This window comes from Schistocerca gregaria, chromosome 1, assembly GCF_023897955.1.
Source record: "Schistocerca gregaria isolate iqSchGreg1 chromosome 1, iqSchGreg1.2, whole genome shotgun sequence".
Lineage (NCBI taxonomy): Eukaryota > Metazoa > Arthropoda > Insecta > Orthoptera > Acrididae > Schistocerca > Schistocerca gregaria.
Window position 1 is genome coordinate 190,682,104 of NC_064920.1, and position 15,920 is coordinate 190,698,023.

Below are 15,920 nucleotides of genomic sequence, written 5' to 3' on the forward strand. Positions count from 1 at the left end.
TGCTAATGACATTGATAGCAGTACGTCAGGAGTCTTGACCTTTGCAGATTTAAGAAATAATGTTGAAGCCTTTCATTCCCTAATAATTTTCCTGTTTTGCGAAAAGTTCCGTTCATCTAGGAAGAACGTCGCGAGCATTTGAACTTTATCGTTCCGCAGTTTTGTTTACGATTCTGTGTTAGTAAGACATTGTAGCTCCACCATATGGAGTGAGCAGTTATTTGATTGTTCAGTGAGAAGCAGTGCGGTTCATCGTTGTCCAAGAGCCTTGGATTCAGACTATGGGGAACAAATAAGACTGCAGTTTTTTTAAGTATTTTTATTATGCATTAATCAAGCAAGATCACAGGTCCACCGTGAAGGGTTTAAACGTACTGGCTGACGAAGTCTGTGAAGGCAGACACCCTGGTGAAGACGGAAGGCGCTCCGACAGAACCGCAGGGGATGATTCCCCAGGACACGACTCCGATGAGGGTGCCGTCCTGGGCCAGTGGGCCGCCGGAGTCTCCCTGCAGAGAAACAAGTCAAGCAGTCAGCATGCAGCACAGCCAGTTACATGTGGATCTATCAGGGAGAGAGATTCTGGACTCGTAATTATGTAGCTCTGTCGGTGATCATTATGAAAATCGTGTTTTTGTTTTCAGTTATCGTCGTTTTAACTATGGCCTACTTCGCTGTATAGCGTCAAATACGTGTCGTAATTCGTTCTCCGTGCACAAGACTCTTCAAAGAGATCGAAATTTATTTAAAGCTTAGTGAAGTTTAAGCAGAAATCACCACGAATAGGTGAAATGGTTACCAAAATTCTTCAAACGTTTAGATGTGGCTTTACAATTGTTCATAATGAATTGCAAAGTGATCGATTACGACTCATTATTGAAGACGCGGTGTAGAACGTTGATGCAGAAGTCCAAGGGAACGTGTAGCACTGATCTAGCACCCAGTGATTACTAATTGCTCCTGAGTTTCAAAAGAAAGAGTCAGTGCCAGGCGACAGTTCTTACTTAAGAAATAGACCTCGTATAAGCCATTCCATCTGAACTTATTACTACCCCGTTAATCCTCTTGATCTTATCTTTTGTGTGTGTGAATTCCTAAGGGACCAAACTGTTGGAGTCATCGGTCCCTAGACTTACACACTACTTAAACTAACTACTGTTATGAGCAACACACAAACACCAACCCGAGGGAAGACTCGAACTTCCGGCGGGAGGGGCGCCCAATCGGTAACATGGCGCCTCAAACCAAGCGGCCTCTCCTTGCGACTGGTCTTTTCTTTTCTGCATATCTGAACTAAGATATGTATCAGTTACGTCATGCGTGTGTGACCGCTTGGAGCAGTTCAGACTGTCTTGTTCGTTATGTCTTTTCACGTAACGGCTTATCTTGCAAGATACTGTACTTCGAGTACCTATTATCAGAATGATCCAGAAACTGCAATCAGTTTGACTGCCACCAGTAGCCCAACTGCGAATGCTGTTGACTGTTCCCAATACTGTCTACCTGTTCCAGAACTAGCCTTGATGCAGCTATCTATCTCTTCAGTGAACTCCAGTTTCTACGTTTCGTGGTGGTAAAATATCAGGTGATCAGAAAGTCAGTATAAAATTCAGAACTGAATAAATCACGGAATAATGTACATTGAGAGGTACAAATTGACACATATGCTTGGAACGACATGGGGTTTTATTAAAACCGAAAAAATACGTACGTTCAATAACTGTCCGATAGATGGCGCTTCATCTGATCAGAACAGCAATAATTAGCATAACAAAGTATGACAAAGCAAAGATGACGTTCTTTACAGGAAATGCTCAATATGTCCACCATCATTCCTCAACAATAGCTTTATTCGATTAATAATGTTGTGAACAGCACTGTAAAGCATGTCCGGAGTTACGATGAGGCATTGGCGTCAGATGTTATCTTTCAGCATGCCTAGAGATGTCGGTCGATCACGATACACTTGCGACTTCAGGTAACCCCAAAGCCAATAATCGCACGGACTGAGGTCTGAGGACCTGGCAGGCCAAGCATTACGAAATTGGCGGCTGAGCACACGATCATCACCAAACGACGCGCGCAAGAGATCTTTCACGCGTCTAGCATTATTGGGTGGAGCGCCATCCTGCATAAACATCGTACGTTCCAGTAGGTGTTTATCAGCGATGCGGGGGATAATGCGATTCTGTAACATATCGCCGTCACGGTAGCAGTTTTGCTGTCCAGCGCCGTCTGTCGGATATTCTGTGAACTTTTTTTTGTTCTAAACCCCATGTCATTGCAAGCATGTGTGTCAATTTTTACCTCTCTATCTACATTATTACGTGGTTTATTATTAATTTTATACTGACTTTTTGATCACCCTGTATGTAATCGAACAACACTCGCATACCTGAAGGGAAAGTTTAACTGATGCAAGACGTCTGAAGTTTTCGTGTGTGTACAGATCCCATTATTCACTAATGCCGGCCTCCCCCTGGTTGTACAGACTCCGGCAGGCTACTTACCGAGCAGGCGGAGATGCCGCCGGTCACGGGCCCGGTGCAGACGTTGTCGTCGTTGAGCTCGCTGTCGCCCAGCAGCTCTGCGCACTCCGTGTTGCTGACGATGCTCACTTCGACCCACTGCAGGATGTCGGGCACGTGGGGCAGGATTCCAGTGCTGGTGCTACCCCAGCCTGACAGGATCGCAGACGATCCAGCTGCAAAACCAAAGGTCAAGCTCGTCACGTCGCTCTTAACGAAACAGAACCGAATCATATAGAGGTAATTTACGGTGTATCCCAAACAAGTGTGGTTGGACCGTTACTGTTTACAATATACATAAATGACCTGGGAAAAAGCGCCGGATGCTGTTTAAGGCTGTTCGTTGATGATGCGGTTGTCTATAACAAAGTAGCAACGTCAGAAGATAGTAGCGATTTGCAGAATGACTTCAAGAGAATAGCTGAATGGTGCAGGCTCTAGTAGTTGACCCTGAACGTAAAAAAAATGTAACATATTTGACACACATAGGAAAAGAAATCCACTGATGTACAGCTGCGCTATTGATGATAAACCACTGGAAACAGTATTTGCCGTAAAATATCTACGAGTAATGATCCGGAACGACTTTAAGTGGAACGACCATATAAAACGTATAGTGGGAAAAGCACATGCCAGACAGATTCATAGGAAGAATCTTAAGGAAATGTAACTCATCCACGCAAGAAGTGGCTTCTATGGCACTTGTTCGCCCAATTCTTGAGTATTATTTATCTGAGATGCCTACCGGATCGGACTGATAGAAGAGACAGAGAAGATCCAACGAAGAGCGGTACGTTTCGTCACGGAATCACTTAGTCGGCACGAAAGCGTTACGGAGTCACTCAACGAACTCCATTGGCAGACGTTACAAGAAAGGCGTTGTGCATCACGCAGAGATTTACTATTGAAATACAGAGAGAGCCCTCTCCGGGAAGAGTCAAACAACACACCACTTCCCCCTACATACGTCTGGCGTAAAGACGAAGAGGAGAATATTCGATAAATTGGAGCCAACACGGCGCCTTACCGACAATCAGTCCCCCCCACGCGCTATTCGCGAGTGGAACAGTGTTGGAGAGCTCAGTTTGTGGTACAAAAAGTAACCTCCGCAACACACCATTAGGTGGCCTGCAGAGTATGATGAAGATGAAGAAGACGCTGTAAAATCTTCGGTAACACAGAACGACGCCACATTCCCTAAATGTCCATCCATCGACTGCAGCGTTCATCATAACCTAGGGTTCAAGAACGTATAACCAGTGACTTCAAATCTCATGAAATACGAGTGTTCATAAACAAAGTTGATATTAGTAGAAAAAATTACAGTAGTTTACAGGTGATAGGTGGGATTTGCATGGTGGAGTACTCTTTGAACTTGTTTGCACTTGTTAAGACAGCGTACCCATTTGTTTTCAGTGATTCTGTAGTGACGTCCTAAAGCGCGTGATCCTGTTTGCAATTAGAAAACAATCCATGTCCGATGAAGGTGGACATTAAGTTCTGTTACTTGTGATCATTTTCAGGAATTAAAAAGAAACCGCAGCCACGCAAAGAAAAATTGAGATATCTGTAGAGGCGAAAGGGACCACGTAGTGCCTATCACTTTATACAAACTGCAGTAAGAGGCTGAAAATAATCCGCTATACTGTGATAATTATCTAGCGGTCAACGGAAAGGAACGCTAAGAGACAATCATGAACAAACATATGTACAAGATGGAATCACAGCGCTTTATTTAAATTAATATTTTATGAATTTGTAAGGCAATAAAACAGTTAACAGTGAAACGCAGAGATAGGAAGAGAAAGAAAAAAATATAATCGATAGTATAGAGAGCTAGATAACCTCGTTTGTATTAAACATGGTTTGTGCAAACCGCAAAAATGTTTAGCTTTCTCACAGCATATCATTAACTTTCCTTTACATCATCCAACGGTAAAACATTACCCTCATCCAAGTATGGGAAAACGTTTTTGGATGAACAGTATTTTTATTTCTGATCAAACAGACTCAAGAAATTCAGATCAGTTCTTACCATATATTCTAATTGCAACTTATTTTGCGTGACACGTGGCTATTTCACTCCAGCTCAATGACTTACATCCAGATATCTTTGTGTGGCATCACATCTAAAATCTGCGCAATTCGACAGTTCCTTGTTAATGAAACGGTAACATGGAAAGCAACAGTTGCCAATTTCATAGCAAGACTGACACTAACACAGTTGAACGGGTATACGGGCGATAAGATAATTATAATAAGACGTCTCTGACAGAGTAAACAGGGAAGCAAACTGAACTTGCACGATTACATCTAACAGCAAAAATTAGTTACCGGCAGTCTGAACTAGCGAATCATTTTATAGATACGTAAAAAACAAGTGGTTGATCTTGTAAGCAATATTTTATCGATTTGGTTTATTCTACAACAAGCACTATACAGCAAACGGCAAAGAAATGATTAGACTATGCCGTTGCTCGACATAAAATATTAAACTCAATGGGAGAATAATATCCAAGAGAAAGAGTAGACTACTTTTTTCTCGAGCAACATTCCTACGGCTGTTACATCATACGGTATATATTTAATGGAAACCTCAACCAGTTACAATTTTTATGTCTACTTTGCTGCTTTACATTAAAATATTCTGTAATCTAGTGTATTTTCTGCACTGTGGATGTGGTCCCTTGCTACTACATTCCAGTAGCAGCGACTGATGACAACAGCAGACACGGCCTGCGGACTTACCGGTGGGGACGGATCCAGCGGTGGGCAGGGAGATGGCCTGCACGTTGCCACTCAGAGACAGGCTGGACTGCAGCAGGAAGACGGCGATGTCGTTGATGGCGACAGTGCTGCAACACAGAGCACAACCCAACACCTTAACACCACCTCCTATTCCAGCAACACGTTTGTGAACACGGGTGTATTGAGTGCCATGGGCCAACCTGGTCCATAACTGTAGGGCAACGAATGTGCCACAGAAATGACTTACCGTCTCTCCAAGTTAACCTGTTACGCATAAATCACAGAACCAGTCCATCTGTCATTCTCACTATTTGGACCACTAAAGCACTGAGTAACAGGAATAAATCAATATTCGGAGATTGTGTACGCTTGCAGAGGCCGTCTGCCAATAGATAGGTGCAACACGTAATCGTGGTGTTAATGGGTTTGGGGTGTTTGGTGGTACTACCACCAGAGTGGTCGTCCACACACCATGCAGGCCAGTCTTCCGTTTGAGTGGCGCCACTACACTTTCGTCGACCTGCTAATGAGTTGCAGTACGCGCATGCAGGCAACGGCTTTCGTTTGACCGGCAGTTCAGAACGACCCTCTACTCATATCCAGTTAACTATGGTTCCGTGTCCAGTTTCTAATTTACTTTACTTGTTTCGAGGTTTATAGATGAGAACTACAGAACATTTTCAACAGTTTGTTGAAGAATGTTGTCTGTGCTGAAAACAAAATGGTACGAGTAGTAGTTAACACCTCAGCATGAATATGGGATTATTTCTAGTAAGGAAATGAACATCAGGTGAGTGGCTGCAGAAATTCATTTTCTTGTGATAAATTACGTAAGATACCTCATGTGATATAACATCTTTGACAAGCGTGCATATTCACACCCTTCAGCAACGCAGATTGGTCTGATGGGACTTTGTAAATGCACGATAAATTACGTTGTAAGTAGAAATTTACGACGTTTTAAGAGGAACACCCTGTAGTGGCGCAGAAGGAAGGAGGGTTGGATTTAACATCGTGGTCATTAGAGACTGAGCACAAGCTCGGATGGTGTGAAGGATGTGGAACGAAATCGACAGTGCCCTTTAAAAGGAACCATCAGCTTTGCATTCCTTTTCCTGGACAATGCTTGTGGATAAAAATTACTTCAATGTTCGTCACGAACATGACGGCTAGCAAAATTGATTTTCAGGTTCAGAAGTTATGGAGGTAGTAATATTTTCTGGCACATTTTGACATTATTTGTTGTAGGAGTGATATTTAAAGTTTTCATTACTTCTCACGTGTCTGGAACCAGCACATTGATACCTGTTAGTTTCGGTCAAGAATAATTTATTGCGCATTTTAGTAAGTACTAACCTGCAATCAATAAAGTAAAAAAGTGGTAAGGTTAATTTTTTATCTCTCTTCATTTATGTGCCTTCTTCTTCTGATGGCCATGGAAAACCATAGAATGAATGTTCATCCAGACACTGAAATAGCTTGTCAGTCTGTTTGCTTGTCACATATGCTACAGCCTTAAGTTAGTTAATATTTCAATGACCCCTTGGGTGGCAGACCTTGTCCAGGTGGTCGACTCATATAATGGCTGCAACTTCCCATAATTCGTTGTGATATATATCACAACTATTTTTGGAATCGCTATTTTTGGAACTTTTTGTATAGGCACGTCAGGACTCCACGTTTCACACGCTTTCCAAAGAGCGGCGGCTCTGAGACTTACCCCACCATCTCGTAGTCCGGGTGCACGATCTGCTCAGAGACCTGGCTTCTCTGCTCGATGGACGAGTCACCGCTCAGGGAGTTGATACCAGCGACGGCCTGGAACCAGACATTACGATTGAGGCTTATTATTAACCCTTGCTAGGAAAGAAGTGCAGCATGACTATATACTGAAATTACAGAGAAACCGTCTTGGGAGATGAGTCAAGGTGTCTTGAATGTCGAGATGTTCTTTGTCTGCCTCAATATGCATTTGTGAATTTTCATCAACGACAACACTTAATTCCACTATTACGTCATGAACAAGCCATGCTACCGCTCGTAGACTAACTGTGCATATTATTTAGCAACCTTGTGCACGCGCATACACTATAGACATACACGAGGAGGTACCGAACATTGCGTGGCAGACGACCCTTCTGCCATTGTTTGTACGTCACTTCCGTTCACCATTAACGACATGATTCAACCAAAATTGGGAGTCAATGTTTCTCCACTCTTTTTATTATACTCTTACGGAAGGCAGCTTTATCGTCGGTCTGGCAGGCCGGTTCTTTACATTTACTGAATACAATTTCCGTAACGAATATTGCTTTTCTTCTGTGACTACTGTGTGTGATCACATTACTTCTTCGTGAGACTTTTCTACTGATTGATCTTTCTGTAATCTGACATGCCGAAGATCTCACTCAGATCAGCAGCGTAAAAAAAAGTTGTATTACTCATTTTATCTTGTAACTACTGAACTCTCTTTTGATCTTCGATTTGTCCTCTTTACAATCGATCTCATATGCTCCTCCGATTTTATTCCTCATCGTAACGTTTGAGTTAACCATTTTCCTCAAAGTGACCGAGTTTAGGACGGACAGCCACCACAGTACACAAACGAAAATTACCGTTTAAATTCCCGTCTACAACGAGATCATTAGAGATTGACACAGAACACAAAAGGTAATGGAATCTGCCTCCTGCTCATTCATATTATCCTCTACTTTTGCCATACGTAAGGCGAGCTGCTATTCACTATCACACAAAGACGGTAGACTATCTATGTGGTTCTATGTTTCCCTAAAGTTTCTCACGATGCCACTATGCTTCGAGTGTTACCTTTATTCGGGACACACACTCAAATACTGGCTTCTGAAAGCGTCTCCATTTTGCGAAGATACTCCCTATGTTTTGATATTAGTCGATGGGATACTAACGTGCCGAACGACCTTCAGAAACGTAGAAATATTGTACTTTCCGTACACAAGCCAACTGTACTGCAGTTTTAAGGCCATAAATGACTCTTCGTTATTGCCTGAGTTTTCGTCTTAATTGCAACGTTTTCAGGTTATAAACCTTACCGTAAAGTGCGTACAGTGATGTTCTAAGTAATTATGAGAATACATAGTGTCTGTTCTTACAGACATACGCTAAATAACAGGAACCGCGCATTCATGTAACTGATTCATCACACTGGACAGTGAATTCACAGCCTTCACTTACGTTCGACCTCCAGCGGGAATCCAAGATTTGCGACCATTGAGGACATGAATGGGGACTGCGGATAGGAGGCGCCTGGTGGGAATGTGAGTCAGCCGGGGAGCGTATCGAGATCGTCCATGCATGTTGTTGTTGTTGTTGTGGTCTTCAGTCCAGAGACTGGTTTGATACAGCTCTCCATGCTACTCTATCCTTTGCAAGCTTCTTCATATTCCAGTACATGCTGCAACCTCCATCCTTCTGAATCTGCTTAGTGTATTCATCTCTTGATCTCCCTCTACGATTTTTACCGTCCACACTGCCCTCCAATGCTAAACATGTAATCCCATGATGCCTCAGAACATGTCCTACCAACCGGTACCTTCTTCTTGTCAAGTTGTGCCACAAACTCCTCTTCTCCCCAATTCTGTTCAATACCTCCTCATTAGTTATGTGATCTATCCATCTAATACTCAGCATTCTTCTGTAGCACCACATTTCGAAAGCTTCTGTTCTTATCTAAATTATTTATCATCCACATTTCACTTCCATACAAGGCTACACTCCATACCAATACTCTCAGAAACGACTTCCTGACACTTAAATCTATACTCGATGTTAACAACTTTTTCTTCTTCAGAAATGCTTTCCTTGCCATTGCCAGTCTACATTTTATATCCTCTCTATTTCGACCATCATCAGTTATTTTGCTCCCCAAAGAGCAAAACTCATTTACTACTTTAAGTGTCTCATTTCCTAATCTAATTCCCTCAGCATCACCCGACTTAATTCGACTGCATTCCATCATCCTCGTTTTGCTTTTGTTGGTGTTCATCTTATATCCTCCTCTCAAGACACTGTCCATTCCGTTCAGCTGATCTTCCAGTCCTTTGCTGTCTCTGACAGCCGGCCGAGGTGGCCGAGCGGTTCTAGGCGCTACAGTCTCGAACTGCGCCACCGCTACGGTCTCAGGTTCGAATCGCGCCTCGGGCATGTATGTGTGTGATGTCCTTAGGTTGGTTAGGTTTAAGCAGTTCTAAGTCCTAAGGAACTGATGACCTTAGAAGTTAAGTCGCATAGTGCTCAGAGCCATGAGAACTACAATGTTATCGGCGAACCTGCAAGTTTTTATTTCTTCTCCGTGGATCTTAATACCTACCCCGAATTTTTCTTTTGTTTCCTTTACTGCTTGCACAATAAACAGATTGAATAACATCGGGGAGAGGCTACAGTCCTGTCTCAATCCCTTCCCAACCATTGCTTCCCTTTCATGTTCCTCGACTATTATAACTGACATATGGTTTCTGTACCAATTGTAAATAGCCTTTCACTCCTTGTGTTTTACCCCTGCCACCTATAGAATTTGAAAGAGAGTATTCCAGTCAACATTCTCAAAAGCTTTCTCTAAGTCTACAAACGCTACAAACGTAGGTTTGTCTTTCCTTAATCTATCTTCTAAGATACGGCATAGTGTCAGCATTGCCTCACGTGTTCCAGTATTGCTACGGAATCGAAACTGATCTTCCACGAGGTCGGCTTCAACCAGTTTTTCCATTCGTCGGTAAAGAATTGACGTAAGTATTTTGCAGCTGTGACTTATTATCCTGATAGTTTGGTAATTTTCACGTCTGTCAACACCCGCTTTCTTTGGGACTGAAATTATTATATTATTATTGTTGATGTGCCTGGTGGTTAACGCAACCGCTTAGCAAAGACGATACCCATGTTTCGAGTCCCGGTATGGCTGACAATTTCACTCGTCGCTGATTCCCCATAAAGTACCGATGATGTCATTAATTTCTTCTATTTCCTTTCCTTTCCCCCCTCCTCTCCACCTCCAATTTACATAATTGTTATTGATAATTAAAACTAAAAATAGAAAACTTCATAAATGGTTGTTGGTCTGTTATTTATTTTACTGGAGAGTGAATATAGGCTGCCAGTCCATCTTCATTATCTTGTACGTCTCATGTTCCGTATGAAATGTTGTCTCGTTTGGACCAGTGTCATCTACATGGTCATCTAACAAAACATTCGCGCTGCTACCAGTTACACGACACTGGTCGAAACGACGTTCAGAAACTCGTCATTTAGGGTGAAATATCAACTGCTATTAGTATCTGTGGTTGTAGTCGACTCACACGTAAGAATGTTAGTGTTTAGGTGTGCCGCTCACCTCGTAGTGTCCGACGAACAGCGGGTCGGCGCAGTGGCCTGCGGTGACGAGAGCGTTGGCGCTGACGACGGAGGCACCGCACGTGTGCGACGCGATGCCCAGCATCACCCACTGCAGCGACACCTGGTACGGGAACTGGCCTGCACACACAAAACGCCGGCTCAGCGCCTGCTGTTGCCACACTCCTCACAAAGTACAACGTCTACCAATAACAGCAAGCAATGTCAACTGCAAGCGCCACGTGCAGTTGCAGGGGAAATGAACGTTGCTTTGATACCCCAGACAGACCGGGATTGCCAGTAGCCGAGAGCGCCAATGTGCTGCTTCCTGCACTCGGGTAGGCGCTCCGGCCACAGATCGAATCCGCCTGGGGGATTAACGACGAAGGCCAGTATGCCGGCCGGCCTGGATGTCGTTTTTAGGAGGTTTTCCTTATCCCGCTAGGTTAATGCCGGGCAGATCCCCAAGTTCCTCCTCAGTTACATGACTCACAGACATCTGAAAACGTTCGCGCTATTTCATGACTTACACTAGACGAAGGCAGCTGGGGTACACTAGTTACGTCCTGCGGGGTTCGGGGTGGCGTCAGGAAGGGCATTCGACCACCCTCTGCAATTAACACTGCCAAATCCGTAATAAACAGCCGACCCCGCGTTGGAGCGGGACAAAGTCCCCGAGGGAGAAAGAGGACAGACCGGGCTTGCCACCCAACTTCTTCCGCAACAACTTCACTTAGTGACTTTCGCATGTTTTCAGAAACTCCGTAGCTAGTGAGGTACCTCACTGACCGCCTGACTTTCCCCACAGTGTTCTGGTAGTTTCTGCACTCAGCACAGGATGGTTCAGCACAAGAGCCATGGCGTTTTCATTGACTAATACCATGAGTTATTTACCTTCCATAGTTTTATTGATTGGAATTCTAAACCAAGTGCGTTCAGTTTCCTGTCTCCTGTGAAAATGAAGCTATTTTAAAAATTCTGAACATAATAGACGCAAGGAGGCCCTGTTAGGACAGCACAGGGTACTCATTCGCAACTTTGTAAATCAGTCGAGTAAACTACGCACAATTCGGTTTTTCCTGTTAAATCAGTCAGTGGCGATCAAGCAGATTCCGCCCAACTCTGATGCGACAGACAGCAGACTGGTTTCACGTGTGCACCAAGCAAATAATTACCACAAAAACTGAAAAGAACACACCTTACATCGTGCACACTAATCTCTTTTTCATCCTACACATGATATATCATGGAAATAGTTGAACCGTTGTAAAGTCTACCGAAGTACAGCTAACACAGCTTCCCGAGAACCACGGCTGTTACACGTCGACAATTCAGTTTTAAGACCTCTCTTACACTGACCCACGGACTACACCGTTATCTTCCGATGGTCTCCTCCCATGCCTGCTAATAGACCTAAGGTTGTGGCTGTTCTCTAGAATGGCTCGCACTAGTGTCTTGTGTGCTCTTCCTTCAACGGATGCAATACACCAGCCTAATCTCGTGTCAATATGAATTAATCATATTTTTCCAGTTTCAGTTTGTATCGCTACTTGAAATGAAAGGAACTTTTAACAGATCTTATTTAGGATCCGCTGCGCTTTTCGGAACCCCTCTCGAAAAATTTTAATTTTCCATTTACATTCGATACCGTTGACTTTTACGTCCTCCAAACGTCGTATTACAAAGTCTTTTACTCGATTTCTTTTTCTTTCTCCCCGTTATTAAAGTACGTCAACCACATGCTGCTATGGTAACACAGTTCGTTCACACGCAAAAGCCTATTCCACGTGCTGCAGTTGACGGCTCACGTTCCAGTACATCAAAAGACAGACAGGTGCCATTGGAGTGACTTACCCAGGGTGGCATCTGCACCACCGACGATGCGGCCGTGCTTCAGGCCAAACCTCCTGTGGGGGCCGCTGTGTGGCAAACGGCGGATGGGCAGCTCAGCCGCTGGAACACAATAGAAACCATTGTCATTGTGGTATTAACACAAACAAAACATTAACATGCAAACAACCTTTCTCTTTGATGCCAGAAATAATCTTAATACTTCAAAAAATGTAGGTGATGTGTGGCATAGCTGACTGACATAAATCAATATGTTGTTTCAGCCGCCTGTCGCAAAATGTGTTTTGCCCCCGTGCACTTTGGCGTCTTTCCTAGCGGATATGTGCGAGTTGTGTCGCAAATGTATTTTTTACAGCGTAGGTGAATGTAATGAATCCGTGCATAATGTAACGTTATGTTTGTGTTCTATGTTGATTATGATGATCAGGGAAGGGGGAAGGTGAAATCCGATGCCAGCACATAACCTATCCCTCTCAAATAGCAGTGTCCGCAACTCGCGGTCTAGTGTCTGGCGTTGCTGCCTCTCGATCACGGCGTCCCGGGTTCGTTTCCCGGCCGGGTTGGGGATTTTCTCTGCCCGGGGACTGCGTGTTCATGTTGTCTTCATCATTTCATCATCATCATCATTCATGACACTGATTCTATTGGACAGTGTAAAAAATTCGACTGTGAAAAAAATTGGAAATGTGTACAGACGCTGATGACCGTGCAGTTGAGCGCCCCACAAATCAACCAACTCTCGAACAGCAGCAAAGAGGTCGCCGACATTAACGTCCCCATTCAACGGATGGACACCGTCACCTGAGTCACGTTCGCTCACGTCACCAGACACTGCCAAGTGGTTTGTAATTTAATTCAGGACACTGGCGCAAAGACTGATGATCAGTATCATTAAAGTAGCATCTCTCTTTTCCCTTTCTGGCCAAATATACTTACCGGAAATCTCAACCAGCATCAGCACTCGAACCAGCTTACCCCCAACTCGAGCGCTGCCGCACAGGCGTGAGTTAACCACCTTTATCATGCACGCGGATCTTAATTTTAAACACCTTCATCTTCTAGAACATAATAATGTGACCTCAAATGTACGTTCTGTGGAATTTGATATGTAGGTTTCTCTTGTCCCATGTACTTAGGAAAACACTTATAGTGTTTCATTATTATTTCGTTGCTTAGGTATTTTTGCAGTGACATAGTTAACGTGAAACGTATAAAAATGTGTCAGTTCTGAGCAGCTCCCTCATGACGTAAGGCTAAAGACTCTTAAGTTTTTACAAAGATTTTCTGAAGACACAATGGACTTTATGTATATTTTTATTTATTTTAATTATTTTCCTCCTTTTCCCTTTTTCATCTCTTTTAAATTTCGATAAAAGCTATTTAACAAGCTTTCTTATGCATTGGAGACGAAGCTACCACCTGACATCATCAGATCAGCAGCCTACCTGTTTGTTACAGTAAGTTGACGATGGTTACACTACAGAATGCATTCTTTCCACACGTCATATCTCCCACGTTAGCAATAGTTTATCAACTTCATATCCGAAATTAGTCCCAACGACTCCTTCACAACATTTTTGTCTCCACCGATTTTGCCTCTGCCAATAATTACAACATAGATTTTATCTCATCCCCAGCATTGTTAAAGTTTTTTTTTTTTTGAGAGATCGTAAACATCATCAAAATCTACCATTTCAAAATCTTTTTTTAAAAATTCTGCACCGTTTCAAATAAGCTGAAAACTCAAACCAGACATAAATGGGACGTCGAGTGCTGTTCTTTATCATCGTTTACGTGCAATTGCTGGCGTAATTTTCGTGCTTTAATTAAAGAAGTATATGTGTGTCTAGCGTAGAATTTTGAGACCACTTAGGTATCGACAAGTTCGTATCTATGCTTGCCTCATTCGATTTAAAGTTCGGTGACCTGCTAATAAACATTTCATTATCAAAATTACTTTAATGTGAGCAATTATTCCTACTTTATAAGTTACGAAATTTTCCAGTACATCGTTAGTCACAAAATGTTAACTTTCTTTCGAGACGAGTTCAACTAGAGACTTTGTTTAATGGTAGTATGTCTCTTCTTTTCTGAGAAAAAGGAAATAAAAGTGTTTGATGACATCGTTAGTTTTCAAGATGTTGTGTAGAACTGTTTATTTGCGATTGTATAAGAGTTTTCAAAATCGGATACTATTAGATCTTTTCAATTCAGAACAATCATTAAAACCTTTTTTTAGACAAAGAATTCAGAAAGCCCATTCATATTACACTGCATGTGGTCCACCCTGCCGTTTTTTTAACATTTTTGATTCTTTACATCAAACAATCGAGAAATAACATCGTTACTGCCCCAATTCGTTTGACCAGTGCCATAAAAACTTTCTGCATAGGATCATTTAAATCTCTCATCGGACCCCTTGTCAGTCAGTCATTAATGTCTTAAAATGACTTCAGTAAGTGATAAATTGTTAGAAAGTGGAAAGAGTAACAATAGAGCTTGCATTGTTTGGACGGGTGGCATTGTTAACAGACTTCACTTCTGCTACGTCGTTCCCGCAATTATCCTGCACACCTGCTCTCGCTGAAAGTTAGGGCTGAAACGGTAAGAATGTTAGGGTTTTGCATTTCGTCAACGATGAGGCCCTTAGAGACAGAGCACAGGCTAGTAGGATTGGAGAAGAGTCGGAAAAGAGCCAGCTGTGTCTTTTTCTAGGCACCGTTCCGACGTTTGCCCTTAGCGATTTAGAGAAATCACTGTAAACTTTAATACTGATGTCCAGACAACAGCTTCAACCATCGTCCTCCTGAATATGAATTTTGTGTTTTAACCAATTCGCTTCCTTGCTTTTAAATAATGTGGAGTGTGACATACAGTGGTTACAATGTCCCTGGAAACGATGGGGACTGGAAAGCAGAAGGGCGGCTACTATACAGTGAGCAGCAATAGGGCCACATGTCTTGACAACAGGTTACTAACGTACAACTAAATGTACAGCAAAACAGAGCGCGTCGAATACTCACCAAGAACGCAGGCTGCGAGCGCCAGCACGAGAACGGTCTGCCTCATCATGATGGACCTTTGCGAGTCTGGAGACGAGGTGCCCCGCAGCGGATTCCCGGCCTCTTATATACCCACTTCTCTAATTACAAGGGGCTGTCCTTTGCACCTTCGACGAGAGGGAAGGCCACATCACATGCTTTGCACGTCTAATCAAACTGTCTGATAACGAAGCTCATTTGTCTGATTAGAGGAGAGACCTGAAATTTTAGCAATCAACTTCTTATCGATAAGAATTTTTCATTACTGTTTGATAGTATACTTACATTTTTTTTATTTCTTTGCACTGATAAAACTAATAGCCTGCTCCTGTTATTGACCGAATACACGTTAGTTATGTGTTTGGCTGGAAGTTATCGGCCGTCTTTGTTG

General features: G+C 43.0%; 1 protein-coding gene across 1 annotated transcript; it reads right to left on the minus strand.

Annotated features, from left to right (window-relative positions):
- Positions 1 to 299: 299 nt before the first annotated feature.
- On the minus strand, positions 300 to 15,676 carry LOC126336505 (trypsin-1-like). The gene is made up of 7 exons (XM_050000279.1): positions 15,512 to 15,676; positions 12,492 to 12,590; positions 10,639 to 10,778; positions 6,997 to 7,094; positions 5,277 to 5,383; positions 2,511 to 2,704; positions 300 to 509 (listed from the first exon to the last, which is right to left on the minus strand). Exons 1-7 carry the CDS (start codon positions 15,558 to 15,560, stop codon positions 366 to 368), a joined length of 831 nt encoding a protein of 276 aa, XP_049856236.1. The 5' UTR covers positions 15,561 to 15,676; the 3' UTR covers positions 300 to 365.
- Positions 15,677 to 15,920: the final 244 nt, after the last annotated feature.

What these genes read in the sequence shown, in the direction of transcription:
- LOC126336505 (XM_050000279.1), bottom strand. Translation starts at nt 15,560, where the DNA reads ATGATGAGGCAGACCGTTCTCGTGCTGGCGCTCGCAGCCTGCGTTCTT. An exon ending in TGTTCGTCGGACACTACGAG is followed by an intron (nt 7,095 to 10,638) that starts GTGAGCGGCACA and finishes GTCTGGTTCCAG; the next exon opens with GCCGTCGCTGGTATCAACTC. An exon ending in CGCTGGATCCGTCCCCACCG is followed by an intron (nt 2,705 to 5,276) that starts GTAAGTCCGCAG and finishes TTGGTTTTGCAG; the next exon opens with CTGGATCGTCTGCGATCCTG.